The sequence below is a fragment of the Barbus barbus genome (assembly GCF_936440315.1).
Source record: "Barbus barbus genome assembly, chromosome: 20".
Lineage (NCBI taxonomy): Eukaryota > Metazoa > Chordata > Actinopteri > Cypriniformes > Cyprinidae > Barbus > Barbus barbus.
Window position 1 is genome coordinate 27245522 of NC_136748.1, and position 20947 is coordinate 27266468.

The following is a 20947-nucleotide window of genomic DNA, read 5'->3' on the forward strand; positions in this document are numbered from 1 at the left end:
TGTGAGCTTATGTTTGCTTTTTTAATGTCGTTGTGTTGTGGCTAAATGTCGTTGTGTTGTGGCAAAATGTCGTTGTGTTGTGAGTTTATGTTTGCTTTTTTAATGTCGTTGTGTTGTGGCTAAATGTCATTGTGTTGTGCCTAAATGTTGTTGTGTTGTGGCTAAATGTCATTGTGTTGTGAGTTTATGTTTGCTTTTTTAATGTCGTTGTGTTGTGGCTAAATGTCATTGTGTTGTGGCTAAATGTTGTTGTGTTGTGGCTAAATGTCGTTGTGTTGCGGCTTAATGTCGTTGTGTTGTGAGCTTATGTTTGCTTTTTTAATTGCGTTGTGTTGTGGCTAAATGTCGTTGTGTTGTGAGCTTATGTTTGCTTTTTTAATTGCGTTGTGTTGTGGCTAAATGTCGTTGTGTTGTGGCAAAATGTCGTTGTGTTGTGAGTTTATGTTTGCTTTTTTAATGTCGTTGTGTTGTGGCTAAATGTCATTGTGTTGTGCCTAAATGTCGTTGTGTTGTGGCTAAATGTCATTGTGTTGTGAGCTTATGTTTGCTTTTTTAATGTCGTTGTGTTGTGGCTAAATGTCGTTGTGTTGTGGCAAAATGTCGTTGTGTTGTGAGTTTATGTTTGCTTTTTTAATGTCGTTGTGTTGTGGCTAAATGTCATTGTGTTGTGCCTAAATGTTGTTGTGTTGTGGCTAAATGTCATTGTGTTGTGAGTTTATGTTTGCTTTTTTAATGTCGTTGTGTTGTGGCTAAATGTCATTGTGTTGTGGCTAAATGTTGTTGTGTTGTGGCTAAATGTCGTTGTGTTGCGGCTTAATGTCGTTGTGTTGTGAGCTTATGTTTGCTTTTTTAATTGCGTTGTGTTGTGGCTAAATGTCGTTGTGTTGTGAGCTTATGTTTGCTTTTTTAATTGCGTTGTGTTGTGCACTACTGGGCCACCGTACGGCACGTCATAAAACGAATACATTGATTAAAAATAAAAATATAATAAAAAAAAGTCTAGTAAATAAATTAGTACATGGAACTAACTGTTCGGCTAAAACTACCCACTGGGCCTTTCATTTATTGTTTTGACATAAAGGAGCTACATGCAGAACAATCTAACGGCCCTAGAGCTATATTGTCTTTCATTTTTGTTTTCATTGAAAAACTGCCCTTAAGTCACTGCAGATGATGCTGCGGTAGATCTTTCTGAAACGATGACATCATCCCCCTAGCCTTGGCAGTGGAGCCGAACACACGAAACACACTCCATTTTGGCTCAATTCCAGAGTGAAACCTAATATTCCACCCCTGATATTCTTAGAGCCAACATGGCGGACCGAGAGCTACGGTTTCCTGATTGTTATTGCTTATGAAGGAAGTATGCCGTGAAGCCCTTTAACGAAAGAAATGCGCCCTCATTGGTTTCCACGGTGTTTACGGAGCGAGAGCCAATCATATGTGCCCGCTGATCCAGGTGATATCCCTCCTACCAGTATCTCCGGAGTAGGTTTATTTAGGTTTACCCCCCCGCTCCTGTGTCGCCGCCATTAGAGCCAGTCACATCGGCAACAGAAATGGGAATTCCGGTGTTTAAAACCCACTAAAACCCGCTTTGATCCGAAGATCGCGGTGGTGCTAGGGGTTTCAGAGGAAGGGAGAGAAATAACATGGGTGTTCGGCCGCAGGATCGCTCTGCTGTCGCGGTAGATTGTCGGTGCTGAGCTGGATTTGTACCAGATCGGATTGGGTTTCGGTAGAACAGACAGGTTTGCAGAAGGGCGAACTCGGGAACGGTAGTGTTTGCAAACTGAAGTGTGGAGGGCAAAGACAGGTAAGGGCCTTGATATTTCTGTGGGAAAAAAATCACTGTAACACTTTATGCAACAGGGCAAATTAATGCACCTTATTTGTTTAGTTTCCTAAAATGCTCGCGTATATATTTTTTTGAAATATTTATGTTTTTTTTTTTTGTTTGTTTTTTTTATTTAAAGAAGTGAAAATGTGTACAGTCTGCGCTGAAGTAGCTGTTTGTGTTTATTTACAGTGCAGATACAAACAGCTTTTATGGTGTTGTGGTAGTTCGGGTAAAATCGACACCTTGGTGTGGAATTCCGAAACGAGCCGAGAGTGTTTACAGTGTATCAACGCAGAGTTTGTGCTGGATACATTTGAACTGGATACATTTGAACTTTATACATTGTAGCGGCGGAAATGCTTCTCACATTCCATTTCCAGCGCCCGTTATAGAAAAGCTGCTCTCGCCGTTATAGTCCGGTTTCCAGTCGTGTAAGAAGAGGTATGTGTCAAAACCTACTAAACTAAATGGTATTTTTGCGGCGTCCAGCAGTTTGACAGCTCACCATCCAAACTGACATATTATGACCCTTCAAAACATTGAACCTACTTTCGTAATGAAAATCCAATATTTAAATGTTTAATGTTTTTGAGACAAAATATGAAGTATTATAAATATGGTATGATATATATATATATGTACCAAAATATATACTTCAAACTACAGTACATGTAATGGTTTGTTTTTGATTATTGATTAATTTGCCTTCCGAAATTGGCTTGATTGTTTGTTTTATTCCATATATATGTTTACCAATCCCATATATACCGTGGTAATGCCATGGCATTCCTGTGAAATGTCATAAATTCTCTGTGGTATGTGTATGTGAATCATTCAGTACCACACTGTTATCATACCTATATACATAACGTGTGTGTGTGTGTGTGTGTGTGTGTGTGTGTGTGTGTGTGTGTGTGTGTGTGTGTGTGTATGCTTATTTAGTCATTTAGCAGACGCTTTTATCCAAAGCGACTTACAAATGAGGACAGCAGAAGCAATCAATTGTAGTATAAAAACAGATCCAAAACTAAAAGCTAAAACTTTAAAATTTAAAAATAAATAAAAATGCATGCAACAAAATTAAAACATTTAAATTATTTTTTTTAATATATATATATGACCTGACAAAGGCCTGCTTGGGCTGATACGCGTTGGTGTTTTTTAATATGTAGCCCTGTCTAATAATAAAACTTTCTGCACTTTACTTGCTATATGAGTGCCTGGATGTGGATTTTTTGTTTTGCAATGGAATCCACTTTTTGTTTTTGATGTGTATATATATGTACGTGTGTGTGGTTGTACATACACACATGTAGTTGTTTTTTGGTATGTTAAAATCATTATTATACTCTTATACCTTTTGTTCTTTAATATTTTGAATTACTTTTAGCTTTATTTTTTGTTTTCATTTAAATGTTAAGTTTTTAAATTTTGTTGCATGCATTTGTCATTTTTATGTAATTTCTTTATTTTTTTTTAAATGTGTATATATAGTATTTATAAAGTTTTAGCTTTTAGCTTTGAATCTGTTTTAGTTGTTTTAATACTACAATTATCCTCATTTGTAAGTCGCTTTGGATAAAAGCGACTGCTAAATGACTAAATAAATAACATCACTGTACTTTGTTACACCATAGTCAGGGAAAAACTAGGCCATCGTGAAAAAAACGTCTCTTTTTTTTAAACAAATGTTAATAACCAAAATCTAGTCAAATAACCAAATGAGAGTGTAGGACTGTAGGTCAAAGGATGTGACCGTTTGCCCCAATGAGCTGGACTCATTTCTGTCGTTGCCCACCTGTTTGGACTGTCAGGAATAATCCAGAGTCCTGAACAACTTCTGGCTTAAAAAGCCTTTCAGAATAAATTGTATTGTGCTTTTTTTATTACAGTAGCAAATGGAAAGATTAAGATCATTCACAAAGAGGGAGAAACGTGTGAATGAAAAGACATGACAAAGAGATTTGTGTCTGTTACCGTATAAAGAGACATGGAGAAAAGCACAGAATATGCATGCACTGTCACTTATGCTATCAGAACGCTTTGTGATTTATGCTGATTTCAATGCTATGTTCATTTTGTCAACCCTTTATGCTTTGTTTTTTGTCATCATTATTTTAATCAAGTGCATGGTAATTTATAGTCAAAGCCAGTTACAAGGAAAACTGCAATGCATTGATTTGTATCAGATGGTAATGCAATGGTATTTTTGTATTTACCATAGTACTTATGTGATCACCGTATTCTTATGCTAAGATATTTACCTGGTACTTCAGAAAAACTATTGTATTTAATTGTAAGTGTCTGTATTATTGGGGCATCCAAAAAAATTAAGGCCACACTGAACATCTTGAATTTAGGATTTTGACAATTAAAGAAAATGGTAAATGTAAGAATAGCCTGGCCCTGCACTATTTCTAGGTCACTAATCAAATGTAAGCAAATTTGTGACATCGTCCATGTAAGTCTTTTGTACAAAAGGTCATTGAAGCACAAGATGCTCTTGGAACATTCTCAAACCTTGCTGCATTACATGAATCATCAGGTTTTTTCTCAACTTGTGGATTAAGTAAGGGATAATCAACGGCTAGCCGTGCATTATAGGATTTTAATGCACAACGTGGAGGCAAAGAAGTTGCCTCTGCGAAGTGCATTTAAATCCTTGGTCAATTCCATGGTCAATTGGTCATTTTCCAAGTTATAGACAAGTTAAAACTTGTATTGCTCTTTGCAGCGCAATATTTGACCAGAAGGGTAAAAATTATGGTTATTTTCGTCAGTTATGGCTCGTTAGCACTAGCATTCTGCCTGCTTCAAATCAGACACAGAGATGAAATAGTGCGGTAAGACTACATTTATTTGAATGAATTATAGCATGCATTTCAATTAATTAAATTAAATAGTGTTCTAAAATTCAATCAAAGTTAAATTAAGTTTAAGTTTGGGGTTGGTACAAGTAAAGTAAAAAGAATAGTATTGTAAAATATTATTACAATTTAAAAGGAACATTTTCTATTTGAATGTATTTTAAAATGTTTTAAAATAATACTTAAAAAAAAAAAGTGGAAATATATTGATCATATGCTGATCTATTTTTGTGAAAAATAGAATTTGTAACAATGTAAAAGTATTCACTGCCACATTTGATCAATTTAATGCATCCTGGCTGGATAATTTTTTGTATTTCTTAAAAAAAAAAAAAAAAAAACATTTAATATATTTGGAATAAAAAATGGTAATGGTTTAGAGTAATTTTCTTCTTGAGACCTTTGGATCCCACTGTATATCAACATCATTTCTATTATCGATCCACATAGCTCTTTCCCCAGCAAGAACTAAACTTTGCCTGTCTGTGACTATTGCAGGAGAAGCTGGAGGCGCTGTGAGAGTGAGCGACTGAAAGCAGGTGAAGAACGGAGGACCGGCGGGCGGGAGGGAGGGGGGCGATCAGCTGCGGTGACTGGCGTGAGCGAGGATGACAGATTTTGGCTTGAAGTGGAGCTGCGAGTACTGCACCTACGAGAACTGGCCGTCCGCCATCAAATGCACCATGTGTCGGGCCCAAAGGCACAACGCGCCCATCATCACAGAGGAACCCTTCAAGAGCAGCTCCAGCCTGGACCCGCAGCTCTGCACCACCCAGCTCATTTGCCCCGACTCCAGCGCCCGGCCTCGGGTGCGGATTGCCGACGAGCTGCCCGAGACCAGCAGCAAATGGTCCTGCCACATGTGCACCTATCTGAACTGGCCCCGCGCAATCCGCTGCACGCAGTGCCTCAGTCAGCGGCAGCAGGGCTCCCAACACCGCCCGCTCAGTCCGTCTGAAGCCCCACAGACCTCGGACTCGGGGTCCAGACCTACTCCGGTCACCTCGGATCCGTGCGAGGAGTATAACGACCGGAATCGGCTCAACATGCACGCACAGCGTTGGCCGTGCTCGGCTTGCACCTATGAGAACTGGCCAAAGAGTCTGAGGTGTGTGGTTTGTGACCACCCTAAACCCAGCAGTTCGCCTGAGGCTCCTCAGCAGGATTCGGAGGCGGAGAGCGCCACGTCCCCATCGATAGTGAACGAGCAGGAGAGGGATAACCTGCGGACAGCTGGGGGAGGGGGGGTGAGCAGGGGCAGGCAGAGGAAACTCTCTCCACCTACGTGTAAAGGGCAGGCGGAGGTGAAGATCGAGCTGGCGTCGGGAGCGGTGGGCAGCGATAACGAGCAGGAGGCGGACTTTAAAAAGCTCAAACAGATCCGGAACAGGATGCGGAGAAGCGACTGGCTCTTCCTGAATGCCTGCGCTGGTGAGAAATGAACCCCATTAGTGCCAGATACAGTTTCTACCGAAATGTATTTGGACACTTAAAATGCATTTTGAAAATGTCATTGCATTAGATTGAGTGTCTGTAGTATCTGCACTCTGCAGGAGCTTTTCTCCTCACTAACTTCACATCAGTTTTTCTTAATGTATTTTAGTCAGCTGGTGTTTTGGTGGGGGTTTTTGTGGATGTATGAAGTCAGAAGAAGAGTGTAGTTCATCACATTAACTAAGAACATGTTCAGATGCTTTTAATTTTATATATATATCATTTTAAACCAAACAATCATCTTTAAGTGAAATACTTTTCTTCAGACACTACCGTTCAAAAGGTTGGGGTTGGTAGGATGTTTTTATTGGTTTTTGTTTTTAAGAAATCTCTTATGCTCACCAAGGCTGCATTTATTTGATCAGAAATATAGCAGTAAGCAGTAAAATTGTGAAATATTATTACAATTTAATGTTTTCTATTGTAATTTTAAAATGAAATTATTCATTTGATACAAAGTTGAATTTTCAGCATTATTACTCCAGTCTTCAGTGTCTCATGATGATCCTTCAGAAATCATTCTAATATACTGATATACCGCTCAAGAAACATTTCTGATTATTTTAGATGTTGAAAACACTTTGTATTTTTTTTTATTTTTATGATACTTTTTTCAGAAATTTTAAATGGAAAGTTTAAAAAAAAACATTTATTTTAAATCTTTTGCAACATTATAAATGTTTACAGTTACTTTTGGTCAATTTAATGTGTCCTTGCTAAATAAAAGTATTAATTTATTTAAAAAAGAAGTCAAACCTCCAAACTTTTGAACAGAAGTGCACATATACCTAATTTGTTAATAAAAATAAATCACATTTTTTAAACACATTGACATTATTGTAACACTTTACAACAAGATCGAATTTCTTAACAATAATCCAATAGCTAACATGAACTAACAATGAGTAATATTATTACAGCATGTTAAAAAATGTTAAAAAAATGAGTTGTCCATGTTAATGCATTAACTAATATTAACGTAAAACTTCTAAAAAGTAGTTAAATGAGCAATAACTATGATTAATTAATTCTCTATAAGTATTTTTCATTGTTAAAGGTAGTTAATGATAACTAATGTAGCTTACTAGTGTTGACCTTGTTATAAAGTGTTGCGTAAATTATTAGCTGTGACTAAGTGTACACACCACTTTTGGGACTTTGTACAATATCTTCTCCCTTTGGCTCACTATTTGATTGGCATGTTTACTGCGATGTGAAGCTGAAATTCAAAGCTGAGTCTTTTGATATCAGCTGGTATCAAACCTTTATTTTCATCACTAAGCCTGTGGGAGACGGTTTGCATGCGCATGGTTTGATGCAAACTGACAGATTTTGTCTCGTGGGCTCTGCTACTAGGGAACACTTCTGTTAGCGATCTGCTTTCCTGCATCAGAGTATGAAATCATTGATCTCTAAAGCACTGTCTTCTGGGAAATACCTATAGCTCCTATAGGTCTGATGGGAATTGAATCTGAAATTTATACTGCAACTTCAAAGAGTTGTGAAAGAGGAAGTCAACCTACTCATATGTAACGCATGCTTTTATCAGGTGTAGTGGAGGGGGATCTGGCCGCCGTGGAGGCGTACAAGTCATCCGGCGGTGATATCGCACGTCAGCTGACTGCAGACGAGGTGCGGATTCTCAACCGTCCGTCTGCGTTCGACGCTGGTTTTACTCTGGTGCATCTGGCCATCCGCTTCCAAAGACAGGACATGCTCACGGTGCTGCTCACAGAGGTCAGAGTTTGTACATGCGTAAACGGAGAGAAGTCATCTCACAATGTGATATTGTAAAATTATTCTATATTTGTGAATGTATTTTAGGTGTCTCAGCAGACTGCAAAGTGTATACCAGCTCTGGTGTGTCCTGAGCTAACAGAACAGATCCGCAGAGAGGTGGCGGCAGCACTTCACAGGCGTAAAGGAGAATTTCCCTGTTACTTCTTCACTGACCTCGTCACCTTCACATTACCAGCAGGTGATCACTCACATTTTCTAAAGACAAGAATTTCCCTTTTGCCACAGGATCTCACACATTCAGACCACATGAGTCTTAAAAAAAAACCCATTTCAAGTACAGCATGTTAAACTAATTTAAAAATGTCCCTTGGCAAATAGCTGATTATTATTATTTTTATATTTCATTTTATTTCAGGTGAATTTTGTTTTTGTTTTTTTAATAATTAACCATTTTTGTGGTTTTCGTTAACTAGAATAACCCTCATGAAAGTGAGTATACATAAATAAATAGGGTGTGAAATGTATTTATGCAAAAAGTGACCCGAAATATGATGTGATATATACCTTGTAATGAGCATTGTGTAAAAGTGGAAGAAAAATCTATGAGTCGTCCCATTTTTGTTTTTCTTTTGTAGATATTGAAGACCTTCCCCCAAATGTTCAAGAAAAACTGTTTGATGAGGTCCTGGATCGAGATGTACAAAAAGGTGACGTGACTTTTTTTTTTTACATTTATTTTATACTTTAAACCAGAAAATAATGGGCTGCACATTAAAACAATGAGTTCCTCAACTAGTTTTACTTCAGGGCAATAGATGTTTTGATGGTAAACTGTGGTCGGCACAACGTTGGCAAGTAAACCTGTATTTAATGCATAGGGGTTGTATTTTCTTTTACCTTGCATAATTGTGTTCATAGTTTTGAAAAATGTCACTTCTAATATAACTAGCTTCTACCAAGCTAACAGTAAAATTGTGCCAAGTTTAGGGGCACGGCCTTTGAAATCTACATCAAAAGATATGGGAGGCATTTTGTCCCACCTTTTAAAAAATTAATCAGCCTATTTGATTTTGCTGTCCCAATTATACAGTTAGTTGAATTTTGTTATTTGCATTTAGTATCAGTTCAAGCCTGTGGCCTGTTTTTGGGTCACGACCCACCAGTTGAGAAGAATCTGATCTAGAAAATGCCTTAGCTGGTCTATTTCTGTTGCATCCCTGAAGAACAGCGTGCAGCTAGCAGTAACAAAATTTATCATTGGATGTGCAAAGAAACGCATTGAGAATCTGATTTATTCTGGTGTTCAGAGCTGGAAGAGGAGTCTCCCATCATTAACTGGTCTCTGGAGCTGGGCACGCGTCTGGACAGCCGGCTGTATGCTCTGTGGAACCGAACCGCTGGAGATTGCCTTCTGGATTCAGTGTTACAGGCCACATGGGGGATTTACGACAAAGACTCTGTCTTGAGAAAAAGCCTCAACGATAGCTTACACGACTGCTCTCACTGGTAAGATTGAACATTAATAGAATAACACATGAATTTTTATATATATAATTGTATGTAGACACTATTAGAGGTTTTATTAATACTATGAATTCATTTTTAATATATATAATAAAAATGACACATTTGATATATTTTAATTTAGGTTAAAATTTTTGTAATTCTGTTGTGTTTTGCCATTTCTATTCATTTCCACGTATATTTGTATAGATTTTGTTCATTTTAATTTCAGTTTTAGTTTATTATTTTAGTTCATCAAGTTAAACTAAATGAAAATATTACATTGGCAACTAGCTGAAATAATAATAATATTTTAAGTCAAAGTTTATTTTATTTGAAGTAATGAAAGGTTTTTACAGGGGTTCTGCAGATCTTAAAAAGGTCTTTAGTCTTCATTTTTAAATCTTAATGTTTTTACAAATTGAGGCCATAAAGGGCTTAAAATATTGCATGCACTGCTAAAACATTAATACCTTCCCCAGTATTTTTTACTTTGTTTTACAATACCAATATCTAAACATTCTTAAATCAAGATACCTAATAATTCCCATCCACTTGATTGGCTCTATGACTCTTTGCTCTCCACCTGTAGCTGGTGTGTGGTGAGCGCACTGGTGCCGTTGTACTGTGCTGTCGTGGTGGTTTGAGGAGAGACCCCCCCCTAAAAAAAAAAAGATAAAAAATACAAACTATACGAATGCTTCACATAAATACTGTACATGTGCAAAGAGAAACATTTTGAGTCAAGCATGTAAACATACATATATTGCTGAGTCTTTTGTGGGATTGTGTACACGCAGCAGTGTGTGTAAAGTGTCTAGTGCACATAGAGGAGAGTGTGTTACTACAGGTGGTTTGTACAGGCCCCACTCACCTGTGTGTAGCACACTTCGAATTGCACAAAAAAGTTCCATACAGTTTTTTTTTCTTTGGTGTGGTAAGGTTTGGGGTGGGGGGTTGGTCTATGTTTCAGGAGGTAGGGGTTTGCATGGGGTTTCAGAGGGGGACGGGTGGTTTGAGTTGTCTTCCATTCAATTTATTCCTTAAATTTTCTTTACTTGGTCTTAAAAGGGTCATAAATGTACCTCCATAAAACCTGCAGAAACTCTGTTTTATTTAACTGCACCGCACGTTGTCTTCAGCAAATCTATTAATTGTTGTTACCTTTGCTTAATTGCGTCTGTCGGGTTACCTTTGCTTAATTGCGTCTTGCGTTTTATCATAGATATAATGCGTGCATTTTCCAGGTTCTACACGCGCTGGAAAGAGTGGGAGTCTTGGTATTCCCAGAGCTTTGGTTTGCATTTTTCTCTGCGGGAGGAGCAGTGGCAGGAGGACTGGGCCTTTATACTGTCATTAGCCAGTCAGGTAAGTCACCAGATGAGAAAACAATGGTATTTCACCACCTACTGAGATGGCTGCAGTTGACTCATGCAGACACACATCCCACCCGAGAGGATGAGGGCATTGTGAGCAATGAGCACTTTTTATTGCGCCGTTTCCATAAGTTGGTTGTTTCCATACAGACCTATGGAAGATTTGGCATCAAAACTGACTATATTTACTTTCAGAATACACATTTCTCTAATTGTGAATGATTCATCAGTGCATGTTATTCCAAAGAAACAATGTTTTTCTTCATATGCTTTCATCAAGATGTAACCATTTACTCCAACTCTAAACAGTTTTTCTTTTTGGCTGCTTTGATTGGATCATTGAATATAAGTATGTCAAGTTCTGACAGTAAAATAAGTTGCATATGCTGTTTCACGTTGAATATTTTTTTTTATAATGAAATATTCAGACGAGTTTGGGAAACATAGCATAACATAGCAAGTTGTTTTGACATTTTATTGTGGTTCTCTTGCTCTCTCTCTCTGTCTTTATGTTCTTGTATCATCTTCCTGCAGCCGGGTGCGAGTTTAGAGCAGACGCACGTGTTTGTCTTGGCACACATCCTTCGGAGGCCTATCATAGTGTACGGTGTGAAATATTACAAGAGCTTCAGAGGAGAGACGCTGGGATACACGCGCTTTCAGGGTGAGCTGCGTTTAAGTGCACTACACTAGTGTGTAGATATTTCCATTTAATTTGGTTTGCTTGTTTTGCAATGGCTGTTTCTCTTATCTAGAAGGACAGATTGGCTTATGATCACTATCTATATAGACAAATAGATATAGACATAGATATATATATGCTACAGTTCAAAAGTCATTATAATAATATATATAATATCCAATTTGTTTTTGTTTTTTTTAATGCTGCTCTTTTTAACTTTTTAATCATGCTGAAAAATGTGCAACACTGTTTCCACAAACATAATAAGTGGCATAAGTGTTTTCAACATGATGATAAAAAGTTTCTTGAGCTCTTATTAGAATGATTTCTGAAGGATCATGTGACGCTGAAGACTGGAGTAATGATGCTGAAAATTCAGCTTTGCATCACAGGATTAAATTCTATTTGAAAATATATTCAAATAGAAATCTTTTTTTTTTATTATTATAATAATGCACAGTTTTTACTGTATTTTTAATCAAATTAATGCTGTTCTTCTGCTGGCGAGCAAAAAATTGTACCAATCCCAAACTGGTAGTGTGTATATTTAAATTAAAATTTTATATATAATATTCATATATTTATACAAAAGGTTTTTATGCAAGCAAGGTTAGAAATTAACACGCATAATACAGAATATATGTGACATGGACCACAAAACCAGTCTTAAGTCGCTGGGGTATATTTGTAGCAATGGCCAAAAATACAATATATGGGTCAAAATTATAGATTTTTCTTTTATGCCAAAAATCATTAGGACATTAAGTAAAGATCATGTTCCATGAAGATATTTTGTAAATTTCCTACTGTAAATATCAAAAAGTTTTTTGATTAGTAATATGCATTGCTAAGAACTTCATTTGGACAACTTTAAATGTGATTTTCTCAATATTTAGATTTTTTTGCACCCTCAGATTCCAGATTTTCAAATAGTTGTATCTCGGCCAAATATTGTCATATCTTAACAAACCACACATCAATGGAAAGCTTATTTATTCAGCTTTCAGATTATGTATAAATCTCAATTTTGAAAAATTTACCCTTATGACTGGTTTTGTGGTCCATGGTCACATACAGTGGGGCAAATAAGTATTTGATACACTGCCGATTTTTCAAGTTTTCCCACTTACAAAGAATGGAGAGATCTGTAGTTTTCAGCGTATGTACACCTCAACTGTGAGAGACAGAATATTTTTTTTTAAATCCAGAAAATCACATTGTATGATTTTTAAAGAATTAACTTCCATTTTATTGCATGAAATAAGTATTTGATCACCTACCAACCAGCAAGAATTCTGGCTCTCACAGACCTGTTAGTTTGTCTTTAAGAAGCCCTCCTATCCTCCACTCATTACCTGTATTAATTGCACCTGTTTGAACTCGTTACCTGTATAAAAGACACCTGTTCACACGCTCAATCAATTACTCTCCAACCTCTCCACTATGGGCAAGACCAAAGAGCTGTCTAAGGACATTAGGGACAAAATTGTAGACCTGCACAAGGCTGGGATGGGCTACAGGACAATAGGTTGGGACAACAACTTGGTGAGAAGGCAACAACTGTTGGCGCAATTATTAGAAAATGGAAGAAATTCAAGATGACTGTAAATCTCCCTCGGACTGGGGCTCCATGCATTAGTTACACACTACACTGTCATGGATTAAAATCCTGCAGCGCGTGCAAGGTCCCCCTGCTCAAACCAGCATATGTCCAGGCCCGTCTGAAGTTTGCCAAAGACCATCTGGATCAGGGATTGGCAACTTCAGTCCTGGAGGGCCACTGTCCTGCAGAGTTTAGCTCAAACCCTAATCAAACACACCTGCCTGTAGCTTTCTAATGATCTTGAAGACCTTAATTAGCTTGTTCTGATGTGTTTGATTAGGGTTGGAGCTAAACTCTGCAGCACAGTGGCCCTCCAGGACCGAAGTTGCCCATCCCTGATCTGGATGATCCAGAGGAGGCATGGGAGAAGGTCATGTGGTCAGATGAGACCAAAATAGAACTTTTTGGTATAAACTCCACTCGCTGTGTTTGGTGGAAGAAGAAGGGTGAGTACAATCCCAAGAACACCATCCCAACCGTGAAGCATGGGGGTGGAAACATCATGCTTTGGAGGTGCTTTTCTGCAAAGGGGACAGGATGACTGCACCGTATTGAGGAGCGGGTGGATGGGGCCATGTATCATGAGATTTTGGGCAACAGCCTCCTTCCCTCAGTAAGAGCATTGAAGATGGGTCGTGGCTGGGTCTTCCAGCATGACAATGACCCCAAACACACAGCAAGGGCAACTAAGGAGTGGCTCCGTAAGAAGCATTTCAAGGTCCTGGAGTGGCCTAGCCAGTCTCCAAACCTGAACCCAATAGAAAATCTATGGAGGGAGCTGAAACTCTGTGTTGACCAGCGACAGCCCCAAAACCTGAAAGATCTGGAGAAGACCTGTATGGAGGAGTGGGCCAAAATCCCTGCTGCAGTGTGTGCAAACCTGGTCAAGAACTACAGGAAACATCTGACCTCTGTAATTGTAAACAAAGGTTTCTGTACCAAATACTAAGTTCTATTTTTCTATTGTATCAAATACTTATTTCATGCAATAAAATGGAAATTAATTATTAAAAAATCATACAATGTGATTTTCTGGATTTTTTTTTTATGTATTCTGTCTCTCACAGTTGAGGTGTACCTACGATTAAAATTACAGATCTCTCCATTCTTTGTAAGTGGGAAAACTTGAAAAATCGGCAGTGTATCAAATACTTATTTGCCCCACTGTATGTATGATCCTTCTGTTTAAAGCCAGGAAAACACTATATGATTTTTGCCCCAATTTTACAGTCTGAACAAGTTGACGCTAGTTGAGGAAAGTCAGAGCCAGTCTGCAGATCACAGCTGACAGATTCCACAGAAAATCGCGTAGTGTATGATGGTCACAGACTCTGATTTTTTTAGCTTCAGACTTTGATTCCATCCAGTCGGAGGATATCAAACATGTTTGATATTTTCAGCCGATTTTAGAACACGCATTGTTTTCATTTCTTATGCATCTCCTAGCAACACGGCGCACATTTCTGCATGAGTTTGTCGTGATCGGAAGGACTTTAAAGTCTGGTAGTGTATGATCCTCGGTCGTGTAGTGTATGATGCCCAGTTTTCCTTTGTCACTATTTACAAAGTCGGTAAGTGTATGATGCCTGGTGTTTTAAAAATCTGTTCAGATTTTAAAAGTCGTGTAGTGTATTCCAGCCTTTAGAGGTCCATAAATCGCAAAAATAGGTGCAGTTGTCAGCTACAAAAAAAATCCTAAATCTAAAAAGTCAACAAATGGCCAAATCTCCTCTGAATAATTGACTTGGCCGAAGTGTTGATTTAATTATAAAGAGCTTGTCACAGCATATATCTGACGATTATATTCATTTTATCGGTACTTACAGGGATGATTAGTGTAAGCACATTAGCATTATTCTCTGGGCTGTTTGGCCAAGAAATGTGTGCTCTATTATATCTGCTGCAGACAGGCTGTTATTGCTACTATAATGACAGCAGAAACAATCCATATATCTCTGTCAACACTCTGCTGACTTCAAACACAGTGTTGGTTTTTAGGGTTAGTCACACAGAGTTTGCTTTGGCTGTTATCTTGTAGGTGTGTACCTGCCTCTATTATGGGAGCAGAGTTTCTGCTGGAAGAGCCCTATCGCCCTGGGTTACACGCGTGGACACTTTTCCGCCTTGGTTGCCATGGAGAACGATGGCTACGATAATCGAGGCGCGGGCGCCAACTTGAACACAGACGATGATGTCACGGTCACTTTCCTGCCGCTGGTTGACAGCGAACGAAAGCTGTTGCACATTCACTTTCTGTCAGCACAAGAGGTGAGAACAGCTCTGCTAACACCAAAACACTAGAGCATGAATTCATATTTATGAGGGTTTAAGGCCTGTTTACACTACGACTGAATTCACAGTGTGAAAAAAAAATTAAAATAATAATAATATATATATATATATTTTGTGTGGAGGCTGGGTTATTTTGTAGCCATTTTTTATTTAAGACATCACAGGTGAATAAGGTAAAACATTTAATGAACAGATATTTTTCCCCAGTTGATTAATCATAATACATTAAGACAATTGTTTTGCATTATAAGTTTTCTAAAATGTTGTGTTTAAATATGCAAATGATGCATTAACTAATTAAGTATGTGCTAATTTGCATATATTTCCAGAACAGAAATGTGAATCTTTGATCAAACCAAATTCTTGTTTCATTTTGTTGACATTTTAAAGGTTTTTAAAGAGGAGATATTTTGGATTTCTCTTTTTATCAATCCATAAATAATCAGAAAATACTGTCTACAGGCCAAAAAAAATTAAAATTTATCATGTTCTTAGGAATAAAATGCTAGATAAATCATGTGAATGATAAATAAACAAAAAGATCTTCAGAATATAGATAAAAATTTACTTTAAAGTTTGGTGTAAGTGGAAATTTCTGAAAACGTTTGAGAAAATGGAGAAAACTGTTTTTACAGTTAATGAAATCTACATTTAAAACTAAAACCATATAAAAAAAATAGTTACTTTAAACATTTACTGGAATAAAATAATATAGAAAAACATTTCTTTTTTTAATTTTGTCTAACTTGATGTATTAAAATGACAAAAACTGAAATAAAAATTAATATAAACTGTACGGACACATAAAAAAATGGTAACACTTTACAATAAGGTTTAATTTGTTAACTTTATATAATGCATTAACCAACATTAACAATAAGCAATACATTTGTTATAGCAGTAATTAATCTTAGTTAACATTAGTTATTAAAAATACAACTGTTCATTTTTAGTCCATGTTAGCTCAGGTCCATTAAATAACATTAATAGATACTTTTGATTGAAATGTTGGAATCAACGTTAATAATATTAATAAATGCTTTAAAATTATTTTTCATTGTTAGTTTAACTAATGTTTACAAATGGAACCTTATTGTAAAGTTACCAAAAAAACTACTAAAAATGTTAAAAATGCACAACAAAAATGCAAATTAAAAATGTAAAACATAAAAATTCAAAATATTAATAAAATCTATAATAGTCCCTAAGTGATACTAAAATAGCACTGATTGTCATTTAAATCTACAGAGGCAAAAGTATAAAAAAAAAAAAAAAAATGTGGATGTTTTTTCCACTAGTCTTAAAGAGGACAATTATGGAAGCAAAATCTGGAAATTGACCAGTGTATGAAAAAACAATGGTGTTGCCTGTAGTGTCTTGCCTTAATCATTAAATAATAAGTGCATCTACTTTTTAATGTCAAACAATTCATTCTATAATCTGAATATTTCTTTAGAAAATCCTGAAAGTTCAACAACATACTCTTTTTGCTGCCAAGAAAAAATGTAATTGGCATAACTGTTTTAATTGCCACCTTTCTTTAGTGAGTGGAAAATGCATGTTTTTGTAAGCTGTTGTTGATATACAGTCATGGCCAAAAATATTGGCACCCTTGGTAAATATGATCAAAGAAGGCTTAGAAAATTAATCTGCATTGTTAATCCTTTTGATCTTTTATTTTAAAAATTCACAACAATCTAACCTTTCATTGGATAATAAGAATTTAAAATGGGGTCACAATTTTATTCACAATTTTGAGCACTCCAGGGTGATTATGAACATGAAATTATCCAGCCAGGACTTCCTGTTTCACAGAAATATAAATAGGAGGGAAAACAAAGCCTAAATTCCCTTAATCATCCATCACAATGAGAAAAACCAAAGAATATATTTCGGATGTGCAGCAAAAGATAATTGAGCTTCACAAATTAGTGAAGTGGCTTTAAAAAAGAGCTAGAGCAGTGAAAATCCCCATTTCCTCCATCAGGGCAATAATTAAGAATTTCCAATCAACATAAAATGTTACAAAATTGCCTGGAAGAGGACATGTGTCTATATCGTCCTAATGCACAGCGAGGAGGAGAGTTTGAGTGGCTAAAGACTGTCCAAGGACCACAACTGGAGAATTGCAGAAAATAGTTGAATCTCGGGGTCAAAAAACCTTAAAAAAAATAAAATTATCAAACAGCACCTACATCACCACATGTTGTTTGGGAGGATTTATAGAAAAATTCTCCTAGCTCATCCAAAAACAAACTCTAGCATATTCAGTTATCAGACACGACTGAAACTTCAAATGGGACTGGCTTCTATGGTCAGATGAAACTAAAAAATAGCTTTTTAGCAGCAAACACTCAAGATGGGTTTGGTGAACACAGGGTTAAAAAGTATCCCATGTGTATAATGAAATATACTGCTGTATTTTTGATGTTGTGGGCCTATATTTCTGCTGGAGGTCCTGGACATCTTGTTTAGACACATGGTATCATGGATTCTATCAAATACCAACAGATAAAAAATATCAATAAGTGACTGACTGTTAGAAATCTTATAATGGGCCATGTTTGGATCTTCCAACCGTACAATAATCCAAACACAAACCTCAAAAACAACACAAAAATGGGTCACAAGCTTCTGCTATGGCCATTCCAGTCCTCTGACCTGAACCCTGTAGAAAATGAGTGAGGTCAACTGAAGAGAAGAAGCACCATCATGGAGCTGTGAATCTAAAGGGTCTGGAGTGATTCTGGATGAAGGAATGGTCTCTGATCTCTTGTCAGGTGTTCTCTAACCTCATCAGGTATTATAGGAGAACATTTAGAGCTGTTAAACTGGCAAATGGAGGTTTCAAAAAGTATTGAATAAAAGCGTGCCGTTAATTGTGGCCAATGTGTATTAGAGAAAAACATGTATTTCATAATGATATTTCCCCCCATTTTAAATTCTTATTATCCAATGAAAGGTTAGCTTTTTGTGATTTTTTTTAAATAAAAGAACAAAAGGATTAACAATGTAGATTAATTTTCACAGGCTTCTTTGATCATATTTACCAAGGGTGCCGATATTTTTGGCCATGACTGCACCTTGACGTGTTCTGTGATTGGTTACTGTGCGTGTCCGTCAGATGGGGACGGAGGAGCAGCAGGAGCGGATGCTGCGGCAGTGGATGGACTGCTGTGTTACGGAGGGCGGGGTTCTGGTGGCCATGCAGAAGAGCTCCAGGAGGCGGAACCACCCGCTTGTCACTCAGATGGTGGAGAAGTGGCTGGACGGTTACCGACAGCTTGCCGCTTGTCCAACTCTCTCAGACGGAGAGGAGGAAGAGGAGGACGAAGACGAGTGAAGAACAGTCGGCGTTACTTGACACTACAACACGGCCCTCTTGCGTTCCCCAACACACAAACACACACACCTCTAGCCCCCACCCGACCGAACGACAAACCCGAGCTTTCCTTTTTGGTTTTTGTCCCTAATATGAAAATTAATTTGGGTTTGTTGCAAAATAAAGGAATGCAATCATGATTGTATTTGTCTTTACAGAGTATGTTTTTTGCTTTCGTTTGTGTTTTAATTTGCTGTTGCAATGCTTGTAGTGATTTAAGAAAAAGAGGAGGAAGGAATAGGAGAGAAAAAGATATTTAAACAGGTAAATTGCAGCAATTTAAGCACCCTTTTTAAAACTTCCGGTTCAGTTTGTAACAGAACCGACGCAGATGTCTATTTCTATTTGTGTAGCGTGACTAGACTGAGATTACTAAAACATAATTCACTACACACGTTTGCAAACGAGCATTATCTACGAATCGCACGACTGCTTTTCTAAATAAAGCCGTCGTTACGAGGAGAACGCAAGTGGACATTTTAACTCGATTTCTAACAGATTTTCTGTATTTATCTGAATAATAGTTTGTGAGCCATAGAAATGAATGCTTTTCCACTCACATTGTCGTCTCTTGTTGTCCCATCTTTGAACTGCGCTGCAAAGAAAAGGAGGCATGTGTCAGTTTACTGTGTCCGTTGGATGAGATTTCATGCCCTTTTTGGAAGGGAACATTTCAGCTTTTTTTTCAATGTGGTCCGTTCACTCTTTCAGTTGTTTTGTGTCGTTTTGTGTTTTGTAAAATGTCTGCCACAGATTTGTCAGTGCACTTATTTTTTTTTCACTCGGTTTCCAAAACTCTGTCATCACATTCAAAGACTTGATGTAGACCAAAGTGAACATTAAGAGAGATCTGTGGAGTGCTTTTGCAGTGCTAATATAACCGGTTAACTGGCTTTGTTTTCCCTGTTTTCATCTCATCTCCTCCTGTATTTGTGTCCGGTCCTTCTCACATCCTCATGTTTTCTTTTCTTTTTTAAATAATGTGATAGTTCTACTACACTATGGTATATTTGATATATAAGGTGGAGACCAAACTTGGTGATATTGAAGACCTAAGTGTTTTGAATGTCCAACTATGAAACTATTATAAAACTTCAAAACAAAACAAAATGTGTGATTTCCTACATGCAAACTACACATGCTCCTATGAGAAATGCTCTTTGCAGCTGTTTGTTTAATGTAAGGATGTTGCAATAGCAAATTAATTGCTATACCTTGTCTATTTGCTATTTAAATAACTTTTTAGACTACACATTAACCCTGAAAGGTTATTTTGAAAAATCAAAACAGCCATGCCACAGCATTACTGTTAAACAATATGCTGCTACAATGTCATGGAGAGTTGTTTAGCAACACAGAACCTGCTAAAACAATGCATACATGCGGTGTACAGGGTTTCTGCCACATTTGACCAGTGAATTTCTATTACTTCTCCAGTCAATGTGGGGTTTTTTTTATAGCGGGGGCAGATTTTAGTTCATATCTCAAAATGTAATGTTTGTTCCAAACCTGTATGAGTTTCTTTCTTGTGCTGAACACAAAATAAGTTATTTTTGAAGAATGTGGGTAACCAAACACGGATTAAGCGATTACATGAGACATGATAAATTTCATAAAGTTGTACTGTTTGTTTTAACATACTTCTGATGTTCAGTCATATTCATTTCACGTTATGACAAGTAGTAAAATTGAAGAGATGATCTTCCATTTGACTCTCACGCCACATTTAATAGCATCAAAATTACATTTGTTGTTTAAATTTCATTATAAAACTGACAAAATTTGAACGCTTAGACTTTGTTTCTCATAAAAAGTCACAAAGAAACAAGCTCACTAGTTATTGGATGCCAGGCGTGCTGTTTAGTAAACCCTTACAGAAAAACCACATGAATTTCACAGTGCAAAAACATGTGGACACACGTGATCACGTGGAAAACCTGAAATTCATGTGGTTTTTCTGTAAGGGAAGTTTTGTTTACACATCAACTGAAAAAAGGCACAGACTCTAAAATCAAAATGAAAGTATATTAAAAACTAAAAATCTATATTATCAGCCCTGCGTCTCACAGCTGACATGCTTGCCTTTTGTAACTTGTATGCACGAAACAAACTAACGACACCATCAAAACGTGCCATAGGAAAAGCACTAATTAAATGTGAAGGTTACA

The 20947-nt window shown here is 37.1% G+C and overlaps 1 protein-coding gene across 1 annotated transcript; it reads left to right on the plus strand.

The window, feature by feature from the left end:
- The first annotated feature begins 1304 nt into the window (after positions 1 to 1304).
- Positions 1305 to 20418, plus strand: zranb1b (zinc finger, RAN-binding domain containing 1b). The gene is made up of 10 exons (XM_079443904.1): positions 1305 to 1816; positions 5206 to 6138; positions 7751 to 7938; positions 8026 to 8179; positions 8577 to 8648; positions 9249 to 9447; positions 10692 to 10812; positions 11355 to 11484; positions 15144 to 15373; positions 18522 to 20418. Exons 2-10 carry the CDS (start codon positions 5316 to 5318, stop codon positions 18738 to 18740), a joined length of 2136 nt encoding a protein of 711 aa, XP_079300030.1. The 5' UTR covers positions 1305 to 1816; positions 5206 to 5315; the 3' UTR covers positions 18741 to 20418.
- Positions 20419 to 20947: the final 529 nt, after the last annotated feature.

Bases quoted from the DNA above. Each gene is read 5' to 3' on its own strand.
- zranb1b (XM_079443904.1), top strand. From the start codon at position 5,316: ATGACAGATTTTGGCTTGAAGTGGAGCTGCGAGTACTGCACCTACGAG. The intron at 7,939-8,025 runs GTCAGAGTTTGT...AATGTATTTTAG, and splicing joins TCACGGTGCTGCTCACAGAG to GTGTCTCAGCAGACTGCAAA. The intron at 8,180-8,576 runs GTGATCACTCAC...TTTCTTTTGTAG, and splicing joins CACCTTCACATTACCAGCAG to ATATTGAAGACCTTCCCCCA.